At 35.4% G+C, this 16,234-nt stretch overlaps 1 protein-coding gene across 12 annotated transcripts in view; it reads right to left on the bottom strand.

Moving 5' to 3' along the window:
* The window catches only part of HIVEP1 (HIVEP zinc finger 1), a 143,352-nt gene that overhangs the window by 60,565 nt on the left and 66,553 nt on the right, over nt 1–16,234 (bottom strand). For 11 of the 12 annotated variants that reach the window (XM_019945173.3, XM_033863828.2, XM_073810333.1 and 8 more), the window contains 2 exons: nt 9,571–9,624; nt 8,830–8,889 (listed from right to left, as the gene is read on the bottom strand). In XM_019945173.3, the coding sequence (XP_019800732.2) occupies nt 8,830–8,889; nt 9,571–9,624 (114 nt within the window). The remainder of the gene's footprint in view (nt 1–8,829; nt 8,890–9,570; nt 9,625–16,234) is intronic. The other variant, XM_019945174.2, reaches the window with a different exon arrangement.

Below are 16,234 nucleotides of genomic sequence, written 5' to 3'. Positions count from 1 at the left end.
AAAATCCTACCTCAAGAAACAAGAAAAATCTCAAATAAACAATCTAACCTTACACCTAAAGGAACTAGAGGAAGAAGAACAAAGAAAACCCAAAGTTAGTAGAAGGAAAGAAATCATAAAGATCAGAGCAGAAATAAATGAAATAGAAACAAAGAAAACAATAGGAAAGATCAATAAAACTAAAAGCTGGTTCTTTGAGAAGATAAACAAAATTGATAAACCTTTAGCCAGACTCATCAAGAAGAACAGGGAGAGGACTGAAATCAATAAAATCAGAAATGAAAAAGAATTGACAACGGACACTGCAGAAATACAAAGCATCATAAGAGACTACTAGAAGCAACTCTATGCCAATAAAATGGACAACCTGGATGAAATGGACACTTTCTTAGAAAGGTATACTCTTCCAAGACTAAACCAGGAAGAAATAGAAAATATGAATGGGCCAATCACAAGTAATGAAATTGAAACTGTGATTAAAAATCTCCCAACAATAAAAAGCCCAGGACCAGATGGCTTCACAGGTCAATTCTACCAAACATTTAGGAAAGAGCTAACACCCATCCTTCCCAAACTCTGCCAAAAAACTGCAGAGGAAACAACACTCCCAAACTCATTCTACAAGGCCACCATCACCCTGATACCAAAACAACACAAAGATACTACAAAAAAGGAAAATAACACACCAATATAACTGATGAATATAGATGTAAAAATCCTCAACAAAATACTAGCAAACAGAATCCAACAACACAGCAAAAGGATCATACACAATGATCAAGTGGGATTTATCTCAGGGATGCAAGGATTCTTAAATATATGCAAATCAATCAATGTGATACACCGTATTAACAAATTGAAAGATAAAAACCATATGATCATCTCAACAGATGCAGAAAAAGCTTTTGACAAAATTCAACACCCATTTATGATAAAAGCTCTCCAGAAAATGAGCACAGAGGGAACCTGCCTCAACATAATAAAGGCCATATACGACAAACTCACAGGAAATACCATGCTTAATGGTGAAAAAATGAAAGCATTTCCTCTAAGATCAGGAACAAGACAAGGATGTCCACTCTCACCACTATTATTCAACATAGTTTTGGAAGTTTTAGCCATGGCAATCAGAGAAGAAAAAGACATAAAAGGAATACAAATTGGAAAAGAAGAAGTAAAACTGTCACTGTTTGCAGATGACATGATACTATACATAGATAATCCTAAAGTTGCCACCAGAAAACTACTATAGTTAATCAATGAATTTAGTAAAGTTGCAGAATACAAAATTAATACACAGAAATCTTTTGCATTCCTATACATTGACAATGAAAGATCAGAAAGAGAAATTAAGGAAACAATCCCATTCACCATTGCAACAAAAAGAATAAAATACCTAGGAATAAACCTACCTAAGGAGGTAAAAGACCTGTACTCAGAAAACTATAAGACACTGATGAAAGAAATCAGAGATGACACAAACAGATGGAGAGATATACCATGTTCTTGGATTGGAAGACTCAATATTGTGAAAATGACTATACTACTGAAAGCAATCTACAGATTCAATGCAATCCCTATCAAATTACCAATGGCATTTTTTACAGAACTAGAACAAAAAGTCTTAAAATCTGTATGGAGGCACAAAAGACCCCAAATAGCTAAAGCAGTCTTGAGGGGAAAAAAAGGAGGTGGAGGAATCAGACTCCTTAACTTCAGACTATACTACAAAGCCACAGTAATCAAGACAGTATGGTCCTGGCACAAAAACAGAAATATCGATCAATGGTACAGGATAGAAAGCCCAGAGATAAACCCATGCACCTATGGTCAACTAATCTATGACAAAAGAGGCAAGGATATACAATGGAGGAAAGCCAGTCTCTTCAATAAGTGGTGCTGAGAAAACTGGACAGCTGCATATAAAACAATGAAATTAGAACACTCCCTAACACCATGCACAAAAATAAACTCAAAATGGGTTAAAAACCTAAATGTACCGGACACTATAAAACTCTTAGAGGAAAACATAGGAAGAACACTCCTTGACATAAATCACAGCAAGATCTTTTTTGACCCACCTCCTAGAGTAATGGAAATAAAAACAAAAATAAACAAATGGGACCTCATGAAACTTAAAAGCTTTTGCACAGCAAAGGAAAGTACAAACAAGACAAAAAGACAACCCTCAGAATGGGAAAAAATATTTGCAAACGAATCAATGGACAAAGGATTAATCTCCAAACTATATAAACAACTCATGCAGCTCAATATTAAAAAAACAAACAACCCAATCCAAAAATGGGCAGAAGACCTAAATAGACATTTTTCCAAAGAAGGCATACAGATGTCCATGAGGCACATGAAAAGCTGGTCAACATCACTAATTATTAAAAAAATGCAATCAAAACTACAATGAGGTATCACCTTACACGGGTCAGAATGGCCATCATCAAAAAATCTACAAACAACAAATGCTGGAGAGGGTGTAAAGAAAAGGGAACCCTCTTGCACTGTTGGTGGGAATGTAAATTGATACAGCCACCATGGAGAACAGTATGGAGGTTCCTTAAAAAACTAAAAATAGAATTACCATACGATCCAGCAATCCCACTACTGGGCATATACCAGAGAAAACCATAATTCAGAAAGACACCTGCATCCCCAGTGTTCACTGCAGCACTATTTACAATAGCCAGGTCATGGAAGCAACCTAAATGCCCATCGACAGACGAATGGATAAAGAAGATGTGGCACATATATACAATGGAATATTAGTCAGCCATAAAAAGGAACAAAATTGGATCATTTGTAGAGACGTGGATGGACCTACAGACTGTCATACAGAGTGAAGTAAGTCAGAAAGAGAAAAACAAATATCGTATATTAACGCATATATGTGGAATCTACAAAAATGGTACAGATGAACTGGTGTGCAAGGCAGAAATAGAGACACAGATGTAGAGAACAAATGTATAGATGCCAATGGGGGAAAGTGGCAGGGGGGAGGAGCTGTGGGTTGAATTGGGAGATTGGGATGGACATGTATACACTAATATGTATAAAATAGATAATAAGAACCTGTTGTATTTAAAAAAAAAAATAAAAGAATGGGTAAGAGGATACAAACCCAAAAGGAAACAACCACACACACACACACACACACACACACACACACACACACACTTTCTCTCTCTGTCTCCCTTACTCTCTCTCTCCCTTTCTCTCTCTCTCTCTCTCTCTGTCTTTCCCACTAACCAGAATTCATCTCACAATTGAAGATAAGAAATATTGGGGATTAATCATACTTTTGGTTACGTTATAAAAATAAAATAAAAAATAAACAGCCATTAATGCTCATTTAATTACACTATTTCCTGGTAATTAATTTATAAACTAGCTAGCATTATTATAATACTGAAATAATTAAACTGTGTTCCTTTAAAAAATTCAATAGTTCAGACATCTCACTAATATATTACACTAGCCCTTCCGTTGACTGTATCCGTGTGAGCTTTCATTTTATAAATTGCTAATGCCTTTCCAAGTTTATAACATTTTAAGTAACCCAACCAAGTTTTGTTTTATTGCACATACTTTCTCTCAGGCTGTTTTAAAACATTTTAATCTTATCTTATATTTAATCTTATCTTAACATTATTCATTTTAATTTAATAAAAATCAGTCCAACTTTTCCAGTATGCCACCTAAAGTTTAGTCTCACTTAGGAAGGACTTCATCATCCCTAATTATAGGAACATGCTCTTGTATTTTCTTAAGTATTCTTAGCAGAATTCTTAAGGAAGAGAATGTCACTGGCATTAAAGCATAACCTTATTAACATAAAATACTATTCCAAATGAAACTTCATTTCTTTTTTTTTAATATCACATGTGCTATTTAAAAAAGAAAAAAAATGGGAGTGTTTTTCACTCCTTGCAAACTTATTCATATTATAAGGAGCTTAAAAAAATTTAGGAAAGTAGGTGAGCAAACTCTGGCTTTCATATTTACCCACTAATTAGAGTTCACAATCTAGTTTTTTGCTCATTAGTCTGTCACGTTCACTTCTGAATTACTCAATCTAGTTTTACATAGGAACCTAACTTCCCTCAAGCTTCCCCAGATAACAAGAGGGTAATTCCAGGCCATTCATTATGCCTATGTTAACAAAAATCCTACTTGTCAAGTGACTCCTTGGAGCAGGTCTGAATATCACAGAGTTATTTCGCAGGACAGATTCCTTAATGTATTTCTTAAGCCATAAACTGCTTATATCCTTAGGACCCATTAGTCTCATATACATGGTAAAACAGATGATTAACTGAAATTATCTTTTAAATAAAAATTTTCTGGTGGCTAGAGTATATAATTTCAGAGTGATGGCTTCTAAAAGGAAATTATAGGTATTATGGTGGTGATTTCAGGATTTTGCTGTTTGAGACAGAATAATATGAAAAAATCCCAGTGCAAGCTGACCTAAAATCTCCACCTTTTCCTATACCCACTGTTTGACTCCTATTTTTTCCTGAATCATTACAATATTCTTTTAAAAGGTGATCTCTTTATTCAACGGCTTAATTTAGAACAGGACTAACTGTACTACAGATTCAACTATCACTAGAATACAGCTCTCATCCAGTTATGATGCAGAATAATATTAGAATAACACAGACTAGAAAAGTCCTCATGCCACTTTCTGGTTGCAGTCCCTGGGATAAGGTTATTTAACAGTTTTCAACTTCAGCTTTTCCATCTTTGTAAAATGGTGAATTTATCTGTAAAATGCTGAATTCTAAATTTCTAACATAAATTCTAGGAGCATTTTTATAGAACATTCCCTGAAACTTTTGACTATACTGTATTCAGAAACAGAGAGTAAATTATTTTAGAAATACAAACTGGTTTTAAAAATCAATTAACATAACAATGCAATTAAGTCAGAAATCACTAACAAAAAAATAAAATCCCCAACCATCCCCAAGGGAAAAAAATTCTATCAAGAGAGGGAAAAAAGAAACCAGCACAGAAATTAATGAAAGCAGCGAACATGAAGTCATATTTAATACAGCTAAAGCAAGGTCTACAAGGAAATCAATAGCTTTAAATGATTCTAACAGGAAAGAATAGACTTAAAAATGAATAAGCCCAGTTTCCAACTTAAGAAATTTCATAACAGAATAAGCTCAAAAAAGAGGAAAAGATAATAAAGAGAAAAATGTAATGAAATGGGAAAGTATGATACAAGAAAATATCAAGAAACTCAGAAGCTGGTACAATAAAAGGGGAGTGAAGCAGACAAACCTCTGGCAAGACTAATCAAGACAGAGAGAAAAGGCACAAATGAACAATATTAACAGTGAGAAAATGGAGACACAACTACAGGTCCAGCAGCAATGAGAGAGGGTAAGAGAATACCATGAATGACGTTTTGCCAATAAATGTGAATGGTTAATAAAATGGATAAATTATAAGAAGAATATCTGATTGAAGAGAAAAAAGAAAACTCGAATAATCTCATATTATTAAATACATTGACTTGGTCAATTAATCTATGACAAAGGAGTCAAGAATATACACTGGAGAAAAGACAGTCTCTTCAATAAGTGGTGCTGAGAAAACTGGACAGCTACATGTAAAAGAGTGAAATTAGAACATTCTCTAATACCATATACAAAAATAAACCCGGAATGGATTAAAGACCTAAATGTAAGACTGGATACTACAAAATTCTTAGAGGAAAACACAGGCAAAACACTTTTTTTCATAAATCACAGCGGTATTTTTTTTGGATCCATCTCCTAAAGTAAAGGAAATAAAAGTAAAAATAAGCAAATGGGACCTAATTAAACTTAACAGCTTTTGCATAGCAAAGGAAACCATCAACAAAATGAAAAGACAACCAACTGAATGGGAGAAAATATTTGCAAATGATGTGACCTATAAGGGATTAATATCCAGCATACATAAACAGCTCATACAACTCAACATCAAAAAAAAAAAAACCTGATTAAAAACTGGGGCAGAAGAACTGAATAGACATTTTCCCAAAGAGGAAATGCAGATGGCCAACAGGCACGTGAAAACATCACTAATCATCAGGGAAATGCAAATCAAAACCACAATGAGGTATCACTTCACACCCATCAGGATGGCTATCATCAAAAAGAACACAAATAACAAATATTGGTGAAGATGTGGAAAAAGGGGAACCCTTGTACACTGTTGTGGGAATGTAAAATGGTGCAGCCACTGTGGAAAACAATACAGAGGTTTCTCAAAAAGCTGAAAATAGAACTACCATATGACCCAGCAATTCCACTCCTGGGTATATATCCAAAAAACCAAAAACACTAATTTGAAAAGATACATGTACCCCAATGTTCATAGCATCATCATTTACAATTACCAAGGTATGTGTCCATCAACAGATGAATGGATAAAGAAGATGTGGAATACATACACACAGAATGGAATACCACTAAGCCATAAAAAATAATGAAATTTTTCCAACTGCAAATAATATAATTTTATTTTTAAAGCTCAAACTCAGACAAAACCAAAAAGGATATTGTTTGAGAATACACAATTATTTTTAAGAAGCACTAAAATGATGATGCAAACTTAAGAACACTTAAATATCTCTACCAAGCAGATAGTGGGATGAAATGGAGACTAGCATGTAGGCTGATACAACAGTACATATTAGCAATGTGCCAGTTCTTAAATTGGGTTTTGGAATCAAAGATTACCATGTTATTCTTATGATTTATAATAATGCATATTACATATACTAAGTATTATGTATTAAGTGTACGTGATAATATATAATATTACACATTATATATGTAATAATATATGATATATGTGATAATATATATTACATATTACATATGTAATAATATATATTATTTATATATTATTTTATGTGTCAAATATTGTGTGATAAAAATTTAAAACAAAGTATTAAAATTAAAGTTTATTCATGAGACAGCATATAAAAGCTTTCCTAACTGATCTATTTATTTCTTCCCAGTTTATTTCATACATATTCATCACTACATCTGTGACATTCACTATTTATTTTATTTAAATCTCGTGCAATAATTTTAGAAATAGTGTCAAGCACAGTGGATGTTTAGACCAAGTAAATAGTGCTGTAAGGAAGAAAATAAGGACATTATAGAGAACTGTGTGAATGTTGCATGCTATATTTATCCCCAAATTGGTTAAAATCAAAGTAAATCACATTCTAGTCATCTGACTTTCATTCATAAGCGGAGAGAAAGAATAAAAAAAAATATTACCATAATTTAGTGCACTTCATTATCCTATTGGTGTATAATGAGCCAAGTCAGTTTCTTTGCCACCGTATTATACTAAACAGATGAATCCTTCCTTAAAATGTTAGAAAACAGGAAAGATATCTTTTTTAATCTACCAATAAGCAAGGTTTGTTTTCCTTAAGAGCCTACCGGTATGCTAAATGCTTCTGAAGATAAATTAGTTACTTGTCCTAATGGTTAAAAAAAGAAGGGGAGCGGGAAGAACCTTGAATAGGTTAAGGACCACAGCATCTTCAATGGAGATGAAGCCTTAGAAACATGAGCAATGTAGAAAAAAAGGCAGATGTAGAAAAAGTTAAAATGTCAGGGGAAATAACCAAACGCATGTTGGAAAAAATAGTGAAAAAGTGGGCTATTCCATATGACTTATCTGAATCAATAAAAATAAATAACTCTAAATTTTTAAAGTATATTCTTCGAAAGAATAAATGAATTTCCTTTCACCAAACAGACAGCTTAGCAAGCAAAGACCTGAGAAATCTCAAGACGTTTATTACTCAAAAATTTTATCTCATGTTGTTAAAGACAAACTGATGTTACTCCTCAATTATATTTTGGAGGAAAACTATTTTATTTTTAATTTGCCCAGAATGCGTATGTAAAACTGAAAGCTGAGTAGAAATTCTAGGCAGTGAATTGCACAGAACAATGCTCACTTGGTATTCATCCTGGGTCTTAAATAAGTGTAGCCTGCCAAATGCAGCCCACTGGACTATTTTCAACTTCATTATCCAATTTCTTTTTCTAGAACCTCTGTTTCATTTCCCCCTTCCTATCAGACATTTAGTTCATGGTTTTTAAAGCTCTTTGCCACAGGGGTAGGAAAGAGGGGGAAAAGGAAGACAAGAACAGACTTATTTCCCTAACTGAAGCAGCTCTAAACCATCAGTAGATGTGGAAAAGATTGACCATGACAAAGAACTTTAAATTGTTAGGTTCTTATAGCCTGAGTGTCTCAAATGCTTCATGATTTCAGCAATGTGGGAAGGGATATTCAGTCAACCTTTCAAAGGAACGGTGTGGCTGTGGTGACTTCTCTGCTCTTCTTAGACTTATGTTTCTGCAAGAGTGTCATTAAAGGGTCATATTTGATACGGGCCTCCCAGAGATCCCATGGTGGGTGAGGGGAGAGAAAAAAGAAGGAAGACACTTTAAGGTGTCCGCGCATCACAGCGTCACTACTCAGACAAACCCCAGACAACCCTGGAGACTTCACAGGCTGGTCCAAGGGATAGAGAAGCTGGACAACCGGAAATTATTTCCACTAATGATACCTAGTTAGGAAGCTAACTAGATTTAAAAAAATGACTTTCCATTGGAATCCTACGTAGCTAAATTACTCTGCCAAAATATCCCACTGTAATTAGAAGATACAACAAGGATAAAGCAATAAAAAATCATGAAATCTAAATGCCATAAAGAGAACCATAGATCCTTCTATTCAATTCTACGCATTAACAGAGAGTGTTGGAACTCTACCCACCTTCCTTTCTTCCTCCCCTCCCACAGGCTGTTGTACATCGAAAGCGTTTTTTCGTATTACCTGGGAAAATAATCAGTATGCTTTCTGTGATGAAAACCGATGTTTGCTTTTAAGCTTTTTATTCTTTACACAAAATTTACCCATTATAACTAGTGAAAGAACAAAATCCAGATAAATAAAGGTTAATCACCTTCCTCTGCCCCTTCTCTCACCATTGCAACAAATCACCACAGTCAACTGAAATAATTAACATTTTTTTAAAAGCTGCATAACATCCCAAAATATGAAGGTACTACAATTGATGCAATTATTCCCGGCAATGACTAACATTTGGGTTATTTTAGTTGTCTTAGGTTTTTGTCATTTCACAAAGAATACTGCACCACGTGAACACACATATGCACACACATATGGGAACACAGTACCATCAGTACTCATTATACTGGTGACTTGATTGCTATGGGACAGTCTCGCAAACAGGACTTTCAGAAAAGCTGCAACCATCTTTCATATTCCCACCAGCAAAATAGTAACATGTGGGAAACAGTTACAGAATATGCTATGCAGTTAAAACATCTCACAAAGCAAAGTCCATAGACTTTTAGGTATCAATCAGTTTAAGGTGATTATTAACTTTGGGATATGTTTACACTGATTCATTTAGAGAGGCTGCGATAATAAGATATTTATACAGGAACCTCTGCAAGAATAAAGCCTATACTGGGGTTGATTTTAATTTACCTTTTTTTGACACTTCTGCCCCATTGAGTTCTTTTTGTGCTTCTTCAATTTTGTCTAAGAAAAACAGCAACAAAAAATTATAAGTCAATTCATCATACACAAATAAGAATACAGTAAAACAAATATTATTACTTATGAACAGTACCTGACGCATAGTAATAAATCTTTGTTGAATGAATTATTTATGAAACAAATATGTGTAAACTGTTAAAGTAATAATAAAGTCCTTTTAAAAATTATACTTATAATTTTATGTCTTAGTCACAGGGACTACTTCCAATTGTTTCCACAATGCAAGTAATTAGTGCATTTTAAATACTGAACCATAGTTTAAAAATGTTTAGCTGAGTAATAAAAGTATGTAAACATAATACTTTCTTTATGAAGACACACAGATTTTATTAGAGAGATACAGCAAATGCCTACTGGCTTAGAAACAAGTCTAAGCAAAGTTCATAGATAGCCTCAGACCTAAGCCAAACACGGAAGAGATAAAAGAAAGGATGGAAAAATAAAGGAAATGATGGGCTGAAGAGCAGCAACACAATACCCATCACTTTTGCCAACCCTTGATTACAGAATAGTTATCAATGAAGTGTGAGGGTGGAATACTGCATTAAAGAGATACCAGATAAAACTAATGACTACAGAAGTGCTATATATGCACACAGTTTTGAAAGAAGCAATAACTAACGAAGAGCTGGGATGGCTGCCTCAGGAGTGGTTGGGAGAGGGAGGCACATGGGCCCAGAGCCTGTAGGTCTCCCATGTGAGCTTTGAGCACAATTAGATTTTGTAAATAAGCACATGTTCTACTTTGGTAACAATTAATTTAAATTTTATAAGGAGATATATATTTGATGATTTATGACAGCAACCAATTCCAAATTTAATACAGTGGTCTAAGTGCTAATTATAATGGTAAAAGTAACAAAATTCCTAGGGTACTATTTTGTACTGAAATGAATACAGTAACCATAATTATGCAACATTTTAGATAGTCCCTTGGCGTACAGTTTAAACGCTTTCAAAATATTGGTATGTCAGCCATTCATGCCTCCCAGCATCCACCAGCAGCTCCCCAAATGCCCTCTACTGGCCATGGAAGATGCAGCCTCCAAAATGGCATCCTTCCCCAACTAAATAGGGCACAGATCCCACCATATGCCCTTCAAGTTCTGGTTCTATCTGCCTTTTCCCCATCAGCCTTTCCAGAAAAGCCAGAAATCCACAGAACCTTCGATTTACTGATCAAACTTCTTTCAATTGCATGTTGATCCATCCATCCTGCCATATCAGGGCAGCGGCGGGGGGGAGCATCAGAATAAAGGAAACAAGCAATGGTTAATCGTAACTAAATCTTCATCCTGACAAATGCACTCCCCACAGCAATGTCCTATTTGCTTCCTGCTAATTACCAGACCCAGGATAAGATTTGAGGGGAGAAGAGACTATCTTTGGAAATAATACAATTTCTTCTCATTTACAAACTTTAGTTATTTCTCCTGAAATGATGAGTGAAATTGGAAACAGTACTGAAAAAAAAAAACACAAACCCTTATTAAATGCAGAAAGTAGATCCTGCGCTTAGCAGTACTTTTACTTCAAAAGGAGAATTCCAAACGTATGGGTGAAACCTGGATTAACACAAGTAACAAAAAGACAAGGCCCACTTTTTCAAAAAATAAAATGTACTAAGTACATTGGAGACATTCAAAATGTAAATAAATATTAAATATACAGTCTTTGAGAAACATAAAAATGAAAAGCGCTATTATTTCTCTGCCAGCTGTTTGTCCAAACTTGAGAACCATAAATAATATATACATATATATTATGTATATTCATAGTAGTAATGACTGTTTAAGAGTTTATGCACACAAAATTTGGCACTATACAATAAAACGACTTCTTATTAATAGAACCAACTGGGGCTCAAGGCAGCAAAAACTCATGACTTGACATAATATTTAAAGAATAGCTTCTATTTAGTATATTGAGGTTTGGCCACCTTCTATTTGTACTTTAACATAACAAATTCTTGCAAAAATGACCTCAATTTACATTTGTGTATAAATCAGTAGATTTAGGATATCTAGTGTGTTAGGTATAGGCATCTACTTAAATGCCTTTACCTGGAGCTCCAGTTCAATAGGTAAATACAGTCTTCAATGAGAGAGCTTATAATAGCCATTATAAGATTTTGCCTCAATTTTTAGAGAAAGTCCTGTTTATAGTTAACCTATGTTTTATAATTCTCCTGATAAAAGATGATGTTTTAAAGACACTCTCCAAAACTACAGAGAAAGTTCTCATTTATTATATGCTCTTTATTGGTTCAGACAAGGCAATTCACTAGTATTTAAAAGCAACATTTATCATTTTTTTCACTATGACCCAGAGTAAGAAAGATATTTTTACATTCCAACCAATTACACATGTGTATCTTTATTATGTATATACATAATTCAGAAACCAACTTACCCACACTCTAATTTCTATCCTTTCCTAGTAAAAATGGAAAATGCTGCCTTGCTCAAATACACTGATTTCACAACCCACTGCTGGAGCAAACCTGCAGCTTGAAACTCACTGATAGAAAGAGCAGTCCTCAACCAAGGGCAACACTTCCCAGCCAGGACATATCTCATTGTAAGCCCTGATTGGCAGGGGGGTGCGTGTGGTTTATAATGGGATCTCAGATTCTGAGACATCTTCCATCATGCCCTCCCCAGTGTCACTGTTACCTGAGGTAGTAATTTCACAAAGACTGCACATTCAGAAATAAACAGTAGTTTCTCTGTTGCTTAAAAATAAAAACAGATATATATGCAAAATTGACATTCACACCAGTGGTAAATCTAAAATAAATAACATATTCTTACTGTAATGAGTTCTTACCGTATTTAAATTAAGATGTAATTCTAATTAATTCAGTTTTTACTAAATACACTTGGAGTTGTTACCTGGAAAAGATCCCAGCAACACATGAATGGATCCATAATTGTCCCTAAGATCCAGAAGGGCCCATGGCTGAAAGAGTGGCAGGCTGAGAGGAAGGGTACTGACAGTGTAGGTTAGATTTTGGTTCTGCAACTATTAAAAATGTACACCTTCTTACAGTTTTTCTTCTCTGGTAAAGCACAGAAACTATTTGTTAACGGTAAAGGCTATGAACAATCTTGTTTAATGCCTTACATATTTTAAAACTTTTGTTTGTACAAGAAAACAATGCAAAACATTTTGTTTTCATCATAGGTAAATAACTGTAAATAAAGAAAAAAATGTTGATTTGTGGAGCATAATCTGAAACCACTGAGCCAAAAAAAAAAAAAGTCCTGGAGCCCTTAGGAAACCACCGTTCTTTTGGGGTTCTGGGAAGAAGACTAGATAATTAAAAACAAATCATTTGGAAAAATAAAGCAATCTTCAAATGAGAGCTCACAGCAAGTGCCTGTCTCTGACCCTTTTCACCCTGCGGTGAAGTGGGGGCGATGGGCCTCCTGTACCATCTCAGATCCTCGACACCACTCCTCAAGAGCCCTGCGACTCAGTACATACATCATAGCTTTGGGGACCGACTCATTAAATTGTTAGGATTTGGTTCAACAACTGCTGAGGGTTTTATATTGCACTGAATGTCTGCCTGGTGTCAGGTACAAAAGGAAGAACCAGAAATATAAAGCTAAAAGAATGGCTCCCCTGGAGGACCTTACGGATTATTCTACCTCTTAAACAAGCATTTTAACATCAATTTGACGGTAAATATAAAGCCTGATTCCCTGTGCAGCGAACACAGTTGTCTGTCATCCCACTCCCTCCTCTGCAGCTCCAGCCACACCCCTGGCGCAGGCTCCCTCAGGTCCCTGAGACTCTTCCAGCTAGCTGCCCTCCCACCCCATCCCTTCAGGATGTCACCTCCTCTAGGAAACCTGCTCTGACACCCTCCTCAGAGCCATTGCTTCCTTCTCTGTGCCACCACCCCTGCGTGTAGGATCCGTCTTTCCACAGCTATGTATCTGGTGATCATTAGTAACAACGACAGTAAGGCAGACTGAGTGATTTACTGGCCTTAAAAATGCTGACGATAACCTGCCAAGTGACACACAGAAGCAAGGGTACACTCTGAAAAAGGGAAAAAGGCGTATCTGCACACAAACTGAAACTGGCATTAGGTGGTTTCACGTAAGAGCCTGGCGTTTTATCTTCCTTAATGTTATAAATGATTCCTACATTTGGGAAATTGCATCAGTGCACTGAAAGCACCTGAATCAACTATTTATCACTCCATTAGATTATCAAGGAGTAAAATGATCTCTCCCCTAATTCTAGTAGCTCATGCTTCTCTCCTGCTGTTCTGACAGGCACCCATAACTTCTGCTCTGACACCTAGAGGCTCTCCTTCTTCACTGAGCCCTAAAAACATAAAGTGGAAACACTAACAGTAAATTTTACGAAGTAGATCCTAAGGAACTGTAAAAGGCTGAAGAGATACCATCTGATTGAAAAAAGATCACCATATGTGACTGCACTATTTTTACTACTGAATAAACCTAACTCCCATGTCCCTCATCACACGTCAGTACGAGCCCCCTGTTCTCACTGGTAACTGCTAGAGCTATTTCAATAAGACTAAATATATGACAATGACGTAATGTTAAAAATGCATCCAATACCCATAACCACGTATGCATGGTCGTCTAAATGATGATCCCAATGTTCACTACTAAATCAGCTAAGGAAACCTACCTTTATAAGTAACACGTTTTAACCTGTCAGTTACACATCTTTCCTATCTCTAGACCTATGTCTTTCAGGGAGGCAGACTCTACAATAATGCCGAAAATGACAGTCTAGACTAGTAATATTTCAAACTGAAAAATATTGCTTGAAATAAGTAAAAAAAAAAAGAGAGAGAGAGACTCAACTCGGCACTCATGAATTTGAAAACTGTGATTTACTAGTAAAAATTCTAGGAAAAAATAAAATTACTCAACTTGATCCAGAAAGAGAAAAACTCAACGAGAATAACGAGGGATGACTGAGAAAGTTACCAGAGAGCAACACAGAATTACTTTTTTAGAGGTTAAAGGCCAAGATGGTTTTATTATCAAATTCTTACCAATTCTGAAGAATAAAGCATTTCCTAAACTATCCCAGAGTACAAGCTAACACAAAAGGTGTTCTAAACCATTTTTAAAAGCTGCTGTAACCCTGATATCAAAATGTGACTGCAGGGGCAGAAGAATCAACACTCCACACAAGGCTCACAAATGAATATGGATGTGGCAACCCACGTCCAGAAGTACTTTCCACAGTCAGAAAGCCACGTCCCAGGAGGGTGCACAGCAAGCATGCAAGGACATTTCAGTATTAGGAAGCATGTTATTATCATTTGTAACAGGACAGGACGGGGTGGGGGGAAGGTAATTTAAATAATGTCCAACATGTCCTTGATTAAAACACCTATCTCTAGTGTAAACAAAAACAAAACAAAAAAACCCTCCACGATAAATAAAAAAGGATATGTATGCTTCATCATATTAACGAAGTGGTATTCTAATAAACACCCTAAAACAGAGAAATTAGCCAATAACCTATCACTTCCTTTCGGAAGCCTTCCCTGGCCCTTCCCCCAGGCCCTGGTCTGTGCCCCCAGCACAGTGTTCTAAGGCCCAGAGCAGCATTCATCACGGGATATTCCGAGAGCCTGCATGCTCACCCGCTTTCTTCATTAAAACTGTATCTTATTCAACAGAGTACACAGGTGCTTAGATCACTAGAGCCTCAACACATATTTGTTCAATAAAGGAATTGCTATTGCCGTATTTACGGTAGCATTTATGTTAAATTAACAATTACTTGTGGACAATTTTACATGTAAAACAATAAAGGACTAGTTAAAGAACTATGGTACTTCCATACAACAGAATATTATTTAGCCATTAAAAATGTTTTAAAAATACTTACTGATAGAAAACAATGCTCAAAGTGTATTACGTAAAAACATTTTGTGCCACATAGATGTACACACACACACAGATCTATAAAGAAATAGGCTCAAATGTAATGATTATCTGAGGGTAGAACATTAACAGTTTTAATGTTATTTCTATTTTCTTCAATTACTCAATTATCTATAATAAATATTTTAATATAAAAATTATTTAAATTTAATAAAAACTAAAAACCCTAAAAATATGCGATCAAATTATTTTTTTAAAATATGTCGGCTGGCTATAGGTTCTAAATTCCAAATTTCCAGATCATATGAAAGACTCTGGGTAGTTTCTAAAACATAAAAACATTAATATAGTGAATGGTTCATTCAGTTCAGAATATATTTATTAGCTCCTGTGGGCTAGCCCTAGGGATACACAAAGATGACTAATCTTACAGGTAGGAACTTATAGAAGTAAATGAGCAATCCCTCTACACGCAGTAACTGGGTGACTAAGTCCGTGGGGTCCTAGGGGAACATTGAAGGGTGTGAATGCGGCTGTCTTGGAAATAGGAAGACTGGTCCTGCCACACCTTCATGGAAGAAATAATACATGGGCTGAATACGCAGAGAAGAAAAGGAGAGATCTTGTCTAGAGGAGGAGGAAATTCAGGGAGGGAAGCGTGAGGCGGATGGAGAGGCAAAGACGCAGAAAACAAGACA

The sequence above is a fragment of the Tursiops truncatus genome, chromosome 10, assembly GCF_011762595.2.
Source record: "Tursiops truncatus isolate mTurTru1 chromosome 10, mTurTru1.mat.Y, whole genome shotgun sequence".
NCBI classification, from domain to species: domain Eukaryota; kingdom Metazoa; phylum Chordata; class Mammalia; order Artiodactyla; family Delphinidae; genus Tursiops; species Tursiops truncatus.
This window is presented reverse-complemented; position numbering and strand designations above follow the sequence as displayed.